The 14,015-nt window shown below is 44.8% G+C and overlaps 1 protein-coding gene across 1 annotated transcript in view; it reads left to right on the top strand.

The window, feature by feature from the left end:
* LOC120979863 (vitellogenin-1-like) overlaps positions 1-13,387 on the top strand; it is a 122,744-nt gene extending 109,357 nt beyond the window's left edge. The window contains exons 32-35 of the mRNA XM_040408821.1: positions 2,259-2,353; positions 3,867-4,026; positions 5,375-5,533; positions 12,550-13,387. Coding sequence (XP_040264755.1) covers positions 2,259-2,353; positions 3,867-4,026; positions 5,375-5,533; positions 12,550-12,683 — 548 coding nt within the window. The 3' untranslated portion in view covers positions 12,684-13,387. The remainder of the gene's footprint in view (positions 1-2,258; positions 2,354-3,866; positions 4,027-5,374; positions 5,534-12,549) is intronic.
* Positions 13,388-14,015: the final 628 nt, after the last annotated feature.

The raw sequence follows: 14,015 nt of genomic DNA on the forward strand, positions 1-14,015 counted from the left end.
CACAACTGTGGGAGTTCCGAGAATAGCTAGGCACTAGGTCAGCTATTTCCAGCTTTCCCATAGCAGAAAACGGAGCTGTGGCTACACTTGTGCAGTGTGTTATCAATTCACCAGTATGGGACTTCCCGAAAACTGGTGAACACACACTTTTTTCGGAACTCCCATAATGATTTGGAGAGCAGACCGCACATGTGTGATGTGCTCTCCTTCACTTCGGAGGCCCTGTTGTCTAGATAGGAGCCAAACCTAGCGATATGCCAACAAGGTACCAGTCGGCAACTCTCTAGACATGTCCAAAAGGTCCAGGAAAAAGGGGACTTTGTGGCCAGCCCTGCCCCTCCTAGGACTGTTGGCAACTATACATGCAAAACAGTGAAGAGTTATGACATTTACATAGTATACCTTCAACTGCGGTTCAACGTCTATAGCAACGTGCATGTCCAGCTACTGAGCTGGGTGCTGGTGGTCACACATGCTCAGTTACTTTGCTCACAGTTAGGTCTCTACATAGTGGCCCCTTGTTTACTGTAGGGTAGCCAGCATAAATAACATTCTGCCCTGCTTGTCAGGGAAGGAGCATAGCCTCTAAAGTTGCATGGCAGTATAGCTGAGGAGGCTTCTTCTGTGGGGAAAATTAGAAGGGACTATGTTATCAGTTGCCAGAGGGGGAAGGAGACTGATTCATCCTAGAGCCCATCCCCAGAAGCACAGGTTTGAAAAAGCACCAAGGAAATACGTGGATGCACAAAATGATTAAAGGGATTTTACCCCTATAACCTAAACATATGCTCAAGTCCGGAGTAATAATAAGAATCCTAAGCTGGCATCATTAAACTTCACTGTGGCTCTATTTGCACAAAAAACAGGTTTTTATAACCTGTCAATCACTCACTTAAGGTGCCCAAGGGGAGGTCCGTTAATACAGGGTGCCCGGCCGCACCCCTCGTCGTCCGGTGCCCATTGCCGCCTTCCCTAGCTCAGCGCCGCCTCCGCAATCCTACCCGTCCCTCTGCCAGATCCCGCGCCTGCGCACTAGGCTCAGCCTGATGGCAAGCGGACTCCTGGCAGCGGCTTCGTTGAGCGAAGTGCGCATGCGCATCAGCCGGCGGGTAGGATTGCGGAGGCGGCGCTGAGCTAGGGAAGGCGGCTCTGGGCACCGGACGGCGAGGGGTGCGGCCGGGCACCCTGTATTAACGGACCTCCCCTTGGGCACCTTAAGTGAGTGATTGAGAGGTTATAAAAACCATTTTTTTGTGCAAATAGAGCCACAGTGAGGTTTAATAAGGCCAGCTTAGGATTCTTCTTATTAGTCCGGACATGAGCATATGTTTAGGTTAGAGGGGTAAAATCTCATGACAGAATCCCTTTAATTTGTTTCTTTATGCTAGATACACTGTACATTACAGCCTTTCTGGACTTTTGGCATGGAAATGATTCACAGAATATATCTTAACCATTTAAAGGAGTTGTCCAGAATTAAATTTTTTATTTTTATGCCACAGTAAAACCTCCCAAAAAAAAAAATCCTGGATTAATCCTGCATTAACATTTCATCAGCTTTTTATATAGTATATATAAATGTTTACCGTGCAAACCACAAATAGATATTCAATTCGTCTAAGGTCAGTTTTGTATGATCATAATAATAATAATAATAATGTAGCATCCATATTACGATCATGACACACTTCATGGTGACCTAAGTTTGGTTCAGTTGCTACCATTAGTGTTGAGCGAATTTGCAATTTGGCAGTTCGGCATTCCGGTTCGGGTTATCTAAGAATTCCATAAAGGATTACGCTTCCACGGACCATAACAGAATTCTGTGACGGCATGCACCATGGAAGCCTATAAGAGGCATTCCGTATGGCCAGCATGGACTTCTATTATGATGGAATGCAATATCGAATGCCTCCTATAGGCTTCCATGGTGCATGCCGTCATAGAATTCCATTATGGTCCATGGTAATGGTATCCATCAATTTGTTTAGATAACCCGAACCAGAACACCGAACTTGCAAATAGCAAGTTTGTTCAACACTTGACCTTTCCAAGAAGTGGCTTGTCCCTTCTTGTCACGATGTCTGGATGAATGAACCCTCGGAGAGTGTCCATTAGTAGTTATTTCCGCAGAGTATGCAGTCGTTTTTGACAGCGTCGATATCCTCAGTGTGAAGGCTCCCATTCATATTTACCAAAGGATTGAGAAAATTAGCTCTGAACAAAACCCACAACAACAGAAATTGTGTATGTTTCAGACTGGTTTACCATTCGTAAGAACGCGACAACCGTGACATTAAACGCACCAAGGAACGGTATTGAGCAGATTTTATTCAATGGACAAATAGCCAAGGTAAGTAACGCCAAAAATGGTTGTCTAGTAGGTTAGGAACGTGCTACATGGAGCATCTCCAATGAGTACTAGCTATTGGCTCTGCAGCCTTTGTTATATGCCATTCTTGCTGTTATGAAAACAGACTGACCTTATAGAATATAATTAGAGACTTGTCTCAGATCAGTCAACGGCAGCTCCTTGGCGGTTTCTATGCAGCACCTAGAGATTTGTATGTACTTTGTACAAAGTGAAAAAAAAAAAAAAAAGTTATGGAAGATCTATTAGAAAGATGCTAGAACGAAAGAACTGACTGGGCCCTACAGCAATTTTTTAAAAAGGGCCCCCCTCCCCATAACCTCAGACCGGACTAAAAAAAAGTACTCACCTCTCTTCTCCTCCTACGGGCGCCTCCGCTCTTTGTGCAGTACTGTATCTAGGTACGCACTACACTGTTACTTGACGTCGCACAGCGTCAGTTCATAGTGCGCTCCTACGCACGCAACATCCTGTCCTGAAGCTGTGCACTGCCAGGAACTAGTGCAGCTCAGGCGCCCAGAGAAGAATTGCAGGGAGTGGTGAGTAATACCTGTGCTAGGACTAGGGGCACCATTCTCACCTCTCTCTGGGCCCGGAAAATAAAGTATATTATAAAAATGGTTAGTATTACTACCTCTATACATTACAAAAATATAAAAAAGAATGACAGTTACACTTTAAGCATCTGCATGAGCCCAAAACTGCCGCTTTCTGTTATAACTCATGACAATGATATTGGTTATCCCGCTCAACCTCCTCACCCTAAACATCTCAACCCCAACCTCTCCCCCAAAATGTAGACTCAGACTCCAGGTTGGATTAAATTGGCCACAGCAGTCGTTTATTTAAACAATTTAAATATCAAAATGTTCCAATAACACATATGCAAGAGCATATGAAAACACACATAATACCCATATGTTTAACATATGAATAATGACAAGGGAGGTCCTCGAAGCCTCAAATATTTCAGACAGCCCCATATGAGGGACCTCATCTTGCCTCCAACCGATGAACGCCAGCTTGGAGACACCACTGATGGACATCTACAATACGCCACAAAAAAACACCAACCATGAGAGTCCAGCTCCAACCGTGGAGCCCTCCCATCCTCCACGACCTGCGATTCCACTAACTTCGAGGACCTCCCACCATCGCAACTCATCCCCAAGCCATGGCCCAAAAAAAAACAACCAGCTACAAATCCAGGCCAGAAAAAGCACAACATACTAACAACAACGGGGTGGGCGAGATCCGCTTTATCCCCTCACCAAGGTGGCCACGCTCCCTCCTTTCCGCTTCTCTTAAAAATCCCAATTCTCTTCCCTTCATTCAATACCCACCAATCCTGTCAACGCCCCATCTTGCTACGCCCCCAGTCTGGTCTTAAGTTCCTTATACACAGTTTATGCAATTATTATGTTTTCAAATAACTATTTTTCGAAATCCATCCAGTTCCCTAGTACACTGTACCTGTATCCCAATGATGTTTCAGATAAAGCTTTCTCCTCTGATGCGTGGGAAAACGTGCGGCCTTTGTGGGAATGCCGATGAAAATCCAGAAACTGATTTCCAAAAGCCGAACCGTGAAACGGCCAGGAGCTGCATCGCTCTGGTTCACTCATGGACAGTGCCAATGGATTTATGTGGATCAGGTAAGATTGACTATTAGACATATATTGTACACATATCCAGTACAGTCTACAGATTGCGCCATTTTGTCTCCTTTTTTCCGTAGACTGATTACATCCCTGGTAATTCCCCCCTTTCTGTTTCTCCCCTAATAGTGTAATATGGCTGGTAACAACATGCTCATGAAAAACCCCATCCTTATGTCCTGTTAAAGCATTTGGACATCATAGTGAGGGCACGCAGAACCCCCCTATATGAGCCAGAATGGAGAGCCGCTCTTTACAAGCAGTACCAAACTCCTTGTCATTTCTCTTACTGGAAATCGGCTACAGCATCCTAAACCAGGGATGAGCAACCTTCAGCTGCTTAGAAACTACAACTCCCGGCATGAACACTTATTTGGCTGTTCTTGTAACTCCCACAGAAGAGAAAGGAGGATTCTGGGAGTTGTAGTTTTAGAACAGCTGGAGTGCCAGAGGTTTCTGATCCCTGTCCCAAGCAAAGGACCATTCACAAGTGTCCTGAGAATGTTGTGGTCAGATTTAGTAGTACTAATTTGTGTCATATTGACTGATAGAAACCTTTGGGCCGTGCGAAAGCGGTTTGGATTTCTATAAGGTCTTTCCTTCTGGAGCTCAGGCATGACCTGAGAACATAGCCCTCACCTAGGTGATCTTCTCACCTGTATCCATGATACAACATAGGGTTATTTTGACAGAATGAAAATCTGAGGAGGCCTCAGTGCGTCAACGTGGAAATAGGCAGTGGTCTCATGGAAGGGATCCTTACTACATTGTTCATACGTATAAGGGGCAAATGTACACTTTTAATGAGAGTTGCTTCCCTTTGTAACTTAAAGGGGTTCTTCAGGATACAGATATTTATATCCTATCCTCAGGATAAGTCATCAAAAACAGTGGATTGTTGGGGGTGAGAGATCAGATATTCCCATTGCAACCGGTTGGCAAGAAGCTACACTCCACTCCCCAGAGGATCTGAATTGTTAAGGGACAAGGGGATGGGGAATTAGCCTATGATCCCAACATGGATGTGGAGGGGGGAAAAAACAAGGACCAGACCCTTTTTTCCTAGAGGCCAAAAACTGGCGCCATCATAGGCTGGCCTGTTGTCCCTAGAATTTCTCATTGCACTATGATTGCCAACTTTCTATGGGGTTTTGGCCCAGTCACCACAACAGGGAACACCAGCCGAAATATTTTCCAGAATTTCAGTGTATGAACAAATTCACATTGCAAATGTTCTGTGCGTGTACAAGCATAACCAAAATGTCAACCTTAATCCCATACATAAAACATAGATAATATTTAATATTTTATCCCCATAACACATGCATATTGCATTGTCTCGTAGGTTGTGCGCTGGGCCGCCAATATATTATGCTGGAAAATGAGCTTATTGAGGAACTTCACTCAACTTGTTATTCGACAGAGCCGGTATTAAGATGTGCGAAAGGATGTCACCCAGAAACAACAGTGCCAATCACTGTCGCGTTTCATTGCCTTCCTACAGGTACAGTGCTCTGGATGTGACCATCATCTGTACTGCAGGACATGCTGGGGGATGGCTAGAATAGCTGACTCCACCACTAATTTAACAAAGGAACAAGGGGTAAAGGGTTGGAAGCTCCATCCCCATGAAGATGGATGTCTTGGCCTGAGCAAAAGTCCCACCTAGACTGGAAGATAATGAAATTCTGAGTTGGTTTTGGTCAAAATGCCCACCTATTTTACAGCTGCATGTATAGTCCAGAGCGGCATTCACAATTCTGTTGGCTTCAGAGCTGAAATCTCAAAGCTTTCCTCAATGGCTCAATGGCCCATCTTTATTAAGAATGGCTTGCACTAAATTTATTAAGAGGTGTACCTGTAGTTGGCGCATTAAGGCCTCCCTGAAAGTCTGAAAATAAAATGTATGCCTAATACAAGAAAAGTTGCCAAAAGACTAAAATTTTCGGAGACTGTCCTGGGCCAAAAATTGGCTGGGCTTATGTAAACCCCACCCATAAATGAGTGGCCCTGTGTGTTTGGTGCGCTCCTGGGGTGGGCCTTACATACCCCTAATTTAAAAACTGCTATCTGGTTAAGTAGCAGCTGGAGTAGATTTGCACCAAAACATTCAGTTTTCTGTCTTTCAGCTTCATAAAGTTGATTTAACCCATTGGTGGCCACCAATAAGCCATTATTTTATGGCAGTCAATTAGGCTAGGCTGCCTCCTTTTTATGCACATAAAAAAAATGTTTTACAGTGGAAAAAAACATTTCAATAGAAAAAAATTGCTAAAATAAAATCCCCTCCACATATTGGGTATGACCGCGTCCGTAAAAACCTGCACTACACAATCGGCATGTCATTTTTCCGTATAGTGAACACTGTTTAAAAAAAAAATGCTGTTATTTGCTTAATCGCCGCCCCCCCAAAAAAATGGAATAAAAATTGGTTAAAAAGTGTTATGTACACCAAAATGATACCTATGAAAACTACAAGTCATCCCAAAAAAATCAAGCCCTCACACAGCTCTGTAGAAAGATAAATAAAAAAGTTATGGGTCTTGAGATGTGGTAATACAAAAACTTTTTTTTTTTTAGTTTTTTAGTTTTTTTTTATTGTGCAAGATTAGTAAAATGTTTGGTATCACTGTAATCGTACTGACCCAGAGAATGAAGTTGTCATGTTATTTTTGACAAAAAAAAATGAACGCTGCAAATTTTATAAAGTAAAACACTATAAAGTTACGGTAATGCTGTTTTTTTCTCGCTCCCCCATTACCCCAAAAAAGTTAATAAAAGTTAATCAGTAAGTTATGTGAACCTCAAAACGCTGCCATTGAAAACCACAACTTGTCCTGCAAAAAACTAACTTTAATATAGCTATATTGGTGGAAAAATGAAAACGTTAAAGATCTTGGAACGTGACAATGAAAAAAATGGGAAAAAAATGGTGTGGTCACTATTAAGGCCCAAAAACAGACTGGTTATTAAGGAGTTAAACTCTATGGTGAATATGCCCGCTTACTTTTGCTGATTGCAATTTTGTGACATTTGAAGATTTGCACATTTTTGGCACAGTTTACTCCTGCAGAGAGATTGGTGATTTGTAATGTTGAGCGAAGCGAGCTCGGATGCTTCATCTGAAGTCGCTTCGTTCAAAACTTTGCAATAATACTATACGGAGATTCATCTCCGTACAGTATTAGAATGTATGGGCTCCGATGAGCCGAAGTAAGTTATTTGCGAAGTCGCGCCTGACTTTGTTGAACAATGTCGGTAGTTGATTTTTAAAGTGGAAAACCACTTTAAAACTTGGAACTGAACTCGGCTTTGGTTACAAGGTACTAGTCGGAACCGAAGCCGAGTTCGGTTTCAAGTTTTAAAGTAGTTTTCCAATTTGAAAATCAACCACCGAAGTTATTCAACAAAGTGGCGTGCGATTTCGTGAATAACTTACTTCGGCTCATCGGAGCCCATACATTCTAATAATGTACCGAGTCGGATCTCCGTACAGTATTATTCCGAAGTTTTGAACGAAGCGACTTTGGATGAAGCATCCGAAGCTCGCTTCACTCAACACCAGTGATTTGAATTCTGGGAAGTACAGTTTTTACACCCAACAAACAATGGACTTTGACCTCATGCACACGGCCGTTGTTTTGGTCCGCATCCGAGCCGCCGTTTTGGCGGCTCGGATGCGGACCCATTCACTTCAATAAGGGCTGCAAAAGATGCGGACAGCACTCCGTGTGCTGTCCGCATCTGTTGCTCCGTTCCGTGGCCCCGCTAAAAAAATATAACATGTCCTATTCTTGTCCACGCTTTGCGGACAAGAATAGGCATTTATAGCAAAGGCTGTCCGTGCCGTTCCGCAAATTGTGGAACGCGCACGGACGCCATCCATGTTTTGCAGATCCACGATTTGCGGACCGAAAAACACACACCACGATCATGTGCATTCAGGCAATGCAATATTTGGCACTTTTATTTATTTTTTTTGTTTGTTTTCTTCTCGTTAAAACCATGAGAAAGGAGACGTGTGAAGGACTTAATTCAATTCCAGTTTTGGCAAAAGAAAATGGGCCTCATTTAGTAAAACAGTCTTCGTTGCTCATAGCAACCAATCAGAGCTCAGCTTTCATTTCTTAAACTGCTGTGGAAAAATGAAAGCCGAGCTCTGATTGGTTGCTATGACAGTTTTACTGTTGGACTGGATAAATGAGGCCCAGTAGGGGAGATTTATGAAACTGTGGGAAAGACAAACCCGTGGCAACCAATCACAGTGCAGCTTTCATTTCATATTTTACTCAAAAATGAAAGATGCACTGTGATTGGTTGCTATGGGTAACAAAGACAGGTTTTCCTTCAGACACTTTCATAAGCTGCTCTCAGGTGTTAAAACTGCACCAAAACTGCAATGTGTGCTAAACCGAGCTGTTGGGGTGTATCTGACAGGATTGCTGACTGTTTCCAGTCAAGACTTGTGTATCTGTAGCTTTGTGAAGAGGCTGTAGCCAGATAGTATGTCAGCCACAGTGCCCTATAACGATGATAGCCATGTTGTCTACAAAAGACGGCATGTCTCAGTGGCAGCCACATTGCCCCATCATAGGTAGCCATAGTGCCTATTGTAAATCTCTTGTACCACCTGTACCCTCATAACAGTGCATAACACAGCCAGCCACAGCTCTATATCAGTGAAAGTCACAGTACCCCCACAGCCAGCCACAGCATCCTATGTCATTTGTAGTCAGAGTACCCCCATAACACAGCCAGCCACAGTGCTCTAAATCAGTGATAGTCACAGTACCCCCACAGCCAGCCACAGCATCCTATGTCATTTGTAGTCAGAGTACCCCCATAACACAGCCAGCCACAGTGCTCTAAATCAGTGATAGTCACAGTATCCCCACAGCCAGCCACAGCATCCTATGTCATTTGTAGTCAGAGTACCCCCATAACACAGCCAGCCACAGCGCTCTAAATCAGTGATAGTAACAGTACCCCCACAGCCAGCCACAGCATCCTATGTCATTTGTAGTCAGAGTACCCCCATAACACAGCTAGCCACAGCATCCTGTGTCATTTGTAGTAACAATTCCCCCATAACACAGCCAGCCACAGCATCCTATGTCATTTTTAGTCAGAGTACCCCGATAACTCAGCTAGCCACAGCATCCTATGTCATGTGTAGTCACAGTACCCACATAACACAGCCAGCCACAGCATCTGATGTCATTTGCAGTAACAGTACCCCCATAAGGCAGCCAGCCACAGCATCCGATGTCATTTGTAGTCACAGTACCCCCATAACACAGCCAGCCACAGCATCCTATGTCATTTGTAGTAACAGTACCCCCATAACACAGCCAGCCACAGCATCCTATGTCATTTGTAGTCACAGTACCCCGATAACACAGCCAGCCACAGCATTCAATGTCATTTGTACCCACAGTACCCCCATACAACAGCCAGCCGATCTGTCCGATCCAATGTCATTTGTGGTCACAGTACCCCCATAATGCAGACAGCCAGAGCACAAACAGTCACAGTACCCCCATAACTCAGCCAGTCACAGCATCCTATGTCTTTGATGGCCACAGTACCCTCATAACGCAGCCAGCCAAAGCATCCTATGTCATTTGTAGCCACAACGCCCCATAACAATGCCACTGCATCTTATATCATTGATAGACACAGTACCCCCATAACACAGCCATCCAAAGCACCCTCTGTCACATAGTCATAGTACCTCCATAACAGAACCAGCCAAAGAATCCTATGTCAGTGATAGTCAAAGTACCTCCATAACACAGCCAGTCACAGTGTTCTGATTCAGTGTTAACCACAGTACCCCCATAACAGAACCAGCCACAGCACCCTGTGTCAGTGATAATAACAGTACCCCCATAACTCAGCCAGTCACAGTGTTCTGTATCAGTGATAGCTCCAGGATAGCCATAACACATTTAGCACAGCATTATGTGCCAATGACATCCACAATACCTCCCTAACAGAGCTAGTCAGCTAGACATTACCTCCCTAACCAGGGGCGTAGCTAAAGGCTCATGGGCCCTGGTGCAAGAGTTTAGCTTGGGCCCCCCATCCCTCATTGCTTTGTGGCCAGGGGCAGGGAAACACATTGACTTCCTGCTGCCTGAGGCAAAAATTTAAACTGCACCCCCCACCATGCCCAATTCTTGACCTAACACCTTCCCTCCAGCCAGAGGTGTAGCTTGACCAGCATGCACCTTCTATAAAACAGGTGTCTTCTCATGTGGTACAAGGGTCTTTGGGCCCCCTCAGGCTCCTGGGCCCGGTAGCGACTGCTACCTCTGCACCCCCTATAGCTACGCCCCTGTCCCTAACAGCGCAAGCCACAGTGCCATCGCAATTTCCTCCTCTGAGGTGATTTTGACAATGATTAATTTACATTGCATCTATAGGAGCCTTTTATCAACATTTTCCCCTCAGCCCTCAGTGTTTTAGGACCCCATAAAGTGCCTAAAGGCTGTGATCAGACACTGTGCCGACCCCATACGGACAGTGCGAGCTCCCCTAGCGACTTAGTGTGTACCCCTAGGGTGAGGGTTTAGGCTGCATAGTGTATCTAGGTGCTTTCATTATTCTCCTATACAGGGGAGGAGAGATACAGGACAAGGGTACTGAAGTGTAAAAACTGGGACACAAGTAAAGAGAGACGGAGCACGCGGCGTGATTCATCGCTGTAGGTGACATCAACCGTGCAGCAACAGCCTGCCGCTGGGTCCTGTGATTATAGAGTCACATATAGTAAAGGGGGGGGGGGGGGGACATCAACATTTACTTTCTGCTTTCTTATCCTTAACATTTAAAGGATAATTTGCATTTCCACATACACTAAAATGTCTGTCTGCTGGAAACTGCAGCCATTACAGTCCGCAGGATGGGTGCCACCAGCCGGTCTGCTAGAAGCTTTGATGAAATACCGCCAGTAATGGGCTTCATTCCAGCAGCGATGTCTCTACCCTCATATATTAAATTTATTCCCTGTAAGCCTCTTCTGAGCCCACTGAATGAGGGCAGCTGTCAAAAGGGATTATTGATCCCTCTGATAGCTCCTACTGTCTCTCCACCCTGACCACAGCCATAGATGATTAATTGTTCTGCTATTTTGACCACGGCTGGAGTACTGTGTGGGACCATACCCATAGGTTGTGACAAACATATTCTGCGTCAAAAAATTGTAGCCTTAGGGCTTACAGAATGAAAGTTCATGGGGAAAGCCTCAACTGAAAGGGGATGCAGGCGGGAATTATTTGTCTGGTCTTTCTGATAGAATCTGCGACAAATGGAGCTCCTAATGCAGATGTGAACAAGCCCTTAAAGGGCATCTGTCAGCAGTTCTGTCCCTATGACACCGGCTGACCTGTTACATGTGCACTTGGCAGCTGAAGGCGTCTGTGTTGGTCCCATGTTCATATGTGCCCGCATTGCTGAGAAAAATGATGTATTAAAGGGGTATTCCCATCTTAATGATCACTGTGATCATTTTTCTAAATACATTTTATTACCCAATTCCCACCCTTTTTGAGAAAATAAGTCCCCTCTTACCTGATGTTGTCTTTCGTCTCCCCTGGTTACGGCCACCTCTCCTGTCGAATCCCGCCGGGCCGCGCTTGCGCAGAAGACTGAAGATTCTCTCCCGGCCGGGCCGCGCAATGTCCTGAACGCGCACGCCGCCGCGCATGCGCCATTATGATTTCTTCCTGGCCAGTATAGTACAGAGCCGCCAACACGCACGCCGGCTCTGTACTATACAGGCCAGGAATAAGTCAACATGGTGCATGACCGGCGTGCGTGCCCGTTCGGGACATTGCGCGGCCCGGCCGGGAGAAAAACCTCAGTCTTCTGCGCAAGCACGGCCTGGCCGGGAGAAGACATCACTCTAGCCCAGCCAAATCCAGGAAGTGGACGTCGCGCTGGACGAAGGTAAGTATTAAAACTGAAGATGGGAATACCCCTTTAATATGTGCAAATGAGCCTCTAGCAAGGGCGTTACCATTACACCTAGAGGCTGCACTTTGATTGACAGGGTCAGACATTATAATGTTTTCACTGCCTGACCCTGTCAATTAAAGTGCAGAGGGCGCGGCAGTTGCAGAGAGAGCAGAGCCTCCAGGTGTAATGGCAACGCCCCGTTGCTCCTAAAGGCTCATTTGCATATATTAAACCATTTTTTTTTGTAATGTGGACACATATGAACTTGGGACCAACACAGATGTCTTCAGCTTCCAAGTGCACATGCAACAGGTCAGCCGGTGTCATAGGTACAAAACTGCTGACAGATGCCCTTTAACTGGATATACAATATTGTAGTAGTTTCATAAAACCACCCATTTACTAATTACAAGCTAAAAATCCCAGATCCACCTGAAAATATCATGTAAACCTCTCTGAAAAGAAAAACATACATAACCTTTCTTACCCACAAAATAAATGACTCGGAGATGAAAACGACTCATCTGATATATTTCGACCTATATTTTCTTTTCTTAGAATCAGCCATGGGACTGGAGGACTGGCAGGCTAACCCCAAAGTGTCATCAGAGGACCTCATTAAAGAAGTGGAGGCACCTACCAGCTGCCTGTGTACGGAAGAATGTGCCAAAAACGAACAGGCGCAGATGTAGCAGTGCTGAATCCGTCGGTCTAGACACCTGCGAAGTGATTCCCATTCCCATTGCAAATCGATCGTCGCCTGCGCGAAATGGCAAACTCACGCGCGTGCCACGGCCCACAATACTCAGCCCAGTTGCAAAATCGAGAAAGAGAAAATAGTTCAAAGCAGTTAATTCATGTAAAATCAGTGTCTGCCGCTATGTCTGTACTTTTCTATGTATTCCGAAAAACCGACTTTTGCGTTGCGAGACTAATAAACATCAGGTAACCTGACAGAAGGTTGGTAATTGAAAACATGTAGCGTCTCCGTGATTACTTAACATTTACGACCGGGCCTCTCATTGCAAGCGGAATAAAATTCAAATGATGTAATATGTTACAAGTTTGTGCGGTGCGATCCATCGCCTGCTGTCACCCGGTACAGCAAGTTTGTTACGGAACATTAGGTTTACCAGGAGAATGCCTCCAATGCAAGACTTCTTTTATTTTCACACATCTGTAGCTCACAGCAGGCTCACAGTTTGGTTACAGTTCAATTCTTACAACTGGCAGTTTGCAAATGATTCTCATAGCGGTGACAAGTGTAATGTGTCTGTATATCTCGGAGGCAGAGCATTGCAGCCCGGCTGCTTCGAATCAGCAGGGGGTAGGGATTATACCGCTGTCATATCTCAAGAATATACAGAATTACAGACGCATTACATGGACGGGGGGAGGGGAGCTGGGCAGGGGAGGAGGGTTGGAATCCTCAGGCTTTAGAAGAGCTCGTCGCCTCCATATGCATTATGTGTTTTTTTTTCATAACCGTCAGTGTGCGGATCCGTAGTTTTGAGTATTTTTTCCCCCCTTGCTGCATATCAATGCATTTTTCGTCAGCGTGGCGTCTCCATACATATTTGTTTTTCTTATACCAAAGGGCAGATAAATAATTAAGCGGGCTTCAGAGATAATCGTTTTTAGATAAGGTTGATTTTCTCTGCCATCGAAGGAGTAGAAAAAGGAAATGGAGACAAAATGAAATTTTGAAATGTACCATTTATTTCTCTTTTTTTTTGCATAAAATGTATCGGTTATAATAAGGCCTGCGATCAATGTTTATAATGAAGCATCGCGTATCCAAGTTTGTTTACATATGATTGTATCACAACTTGATACATGAGCCCTATTGTTTTTATTTCAGTTTAGGTCATTGGTCAGCCTTAGGCTACTTTCACACTTAGGCCTCTTTCACAAGGGGCGTGTCCGGATTAGGTCCGGATGCGTCCCGGGACATTGCGGCAAACCCGCGCGAGTAGGAATGCAATTGCAGTCAGTTTTGACTGAGATTGCGTTCCGATGTTCAG

The sequence above is a fragment of the Bufo bufo genome, chromosome 9, assembly GCF_905171765.1.
Source record: "Bufo bufo chromosome 9, aBufBuf1.1, whole genome shotgun sequence".
Classification (NCBI taxonomy): Eukaryota; Metazoa; Chordata; class Amphibia; order Anura; family Bufonidae; genus Bufo; species Bufo bufo.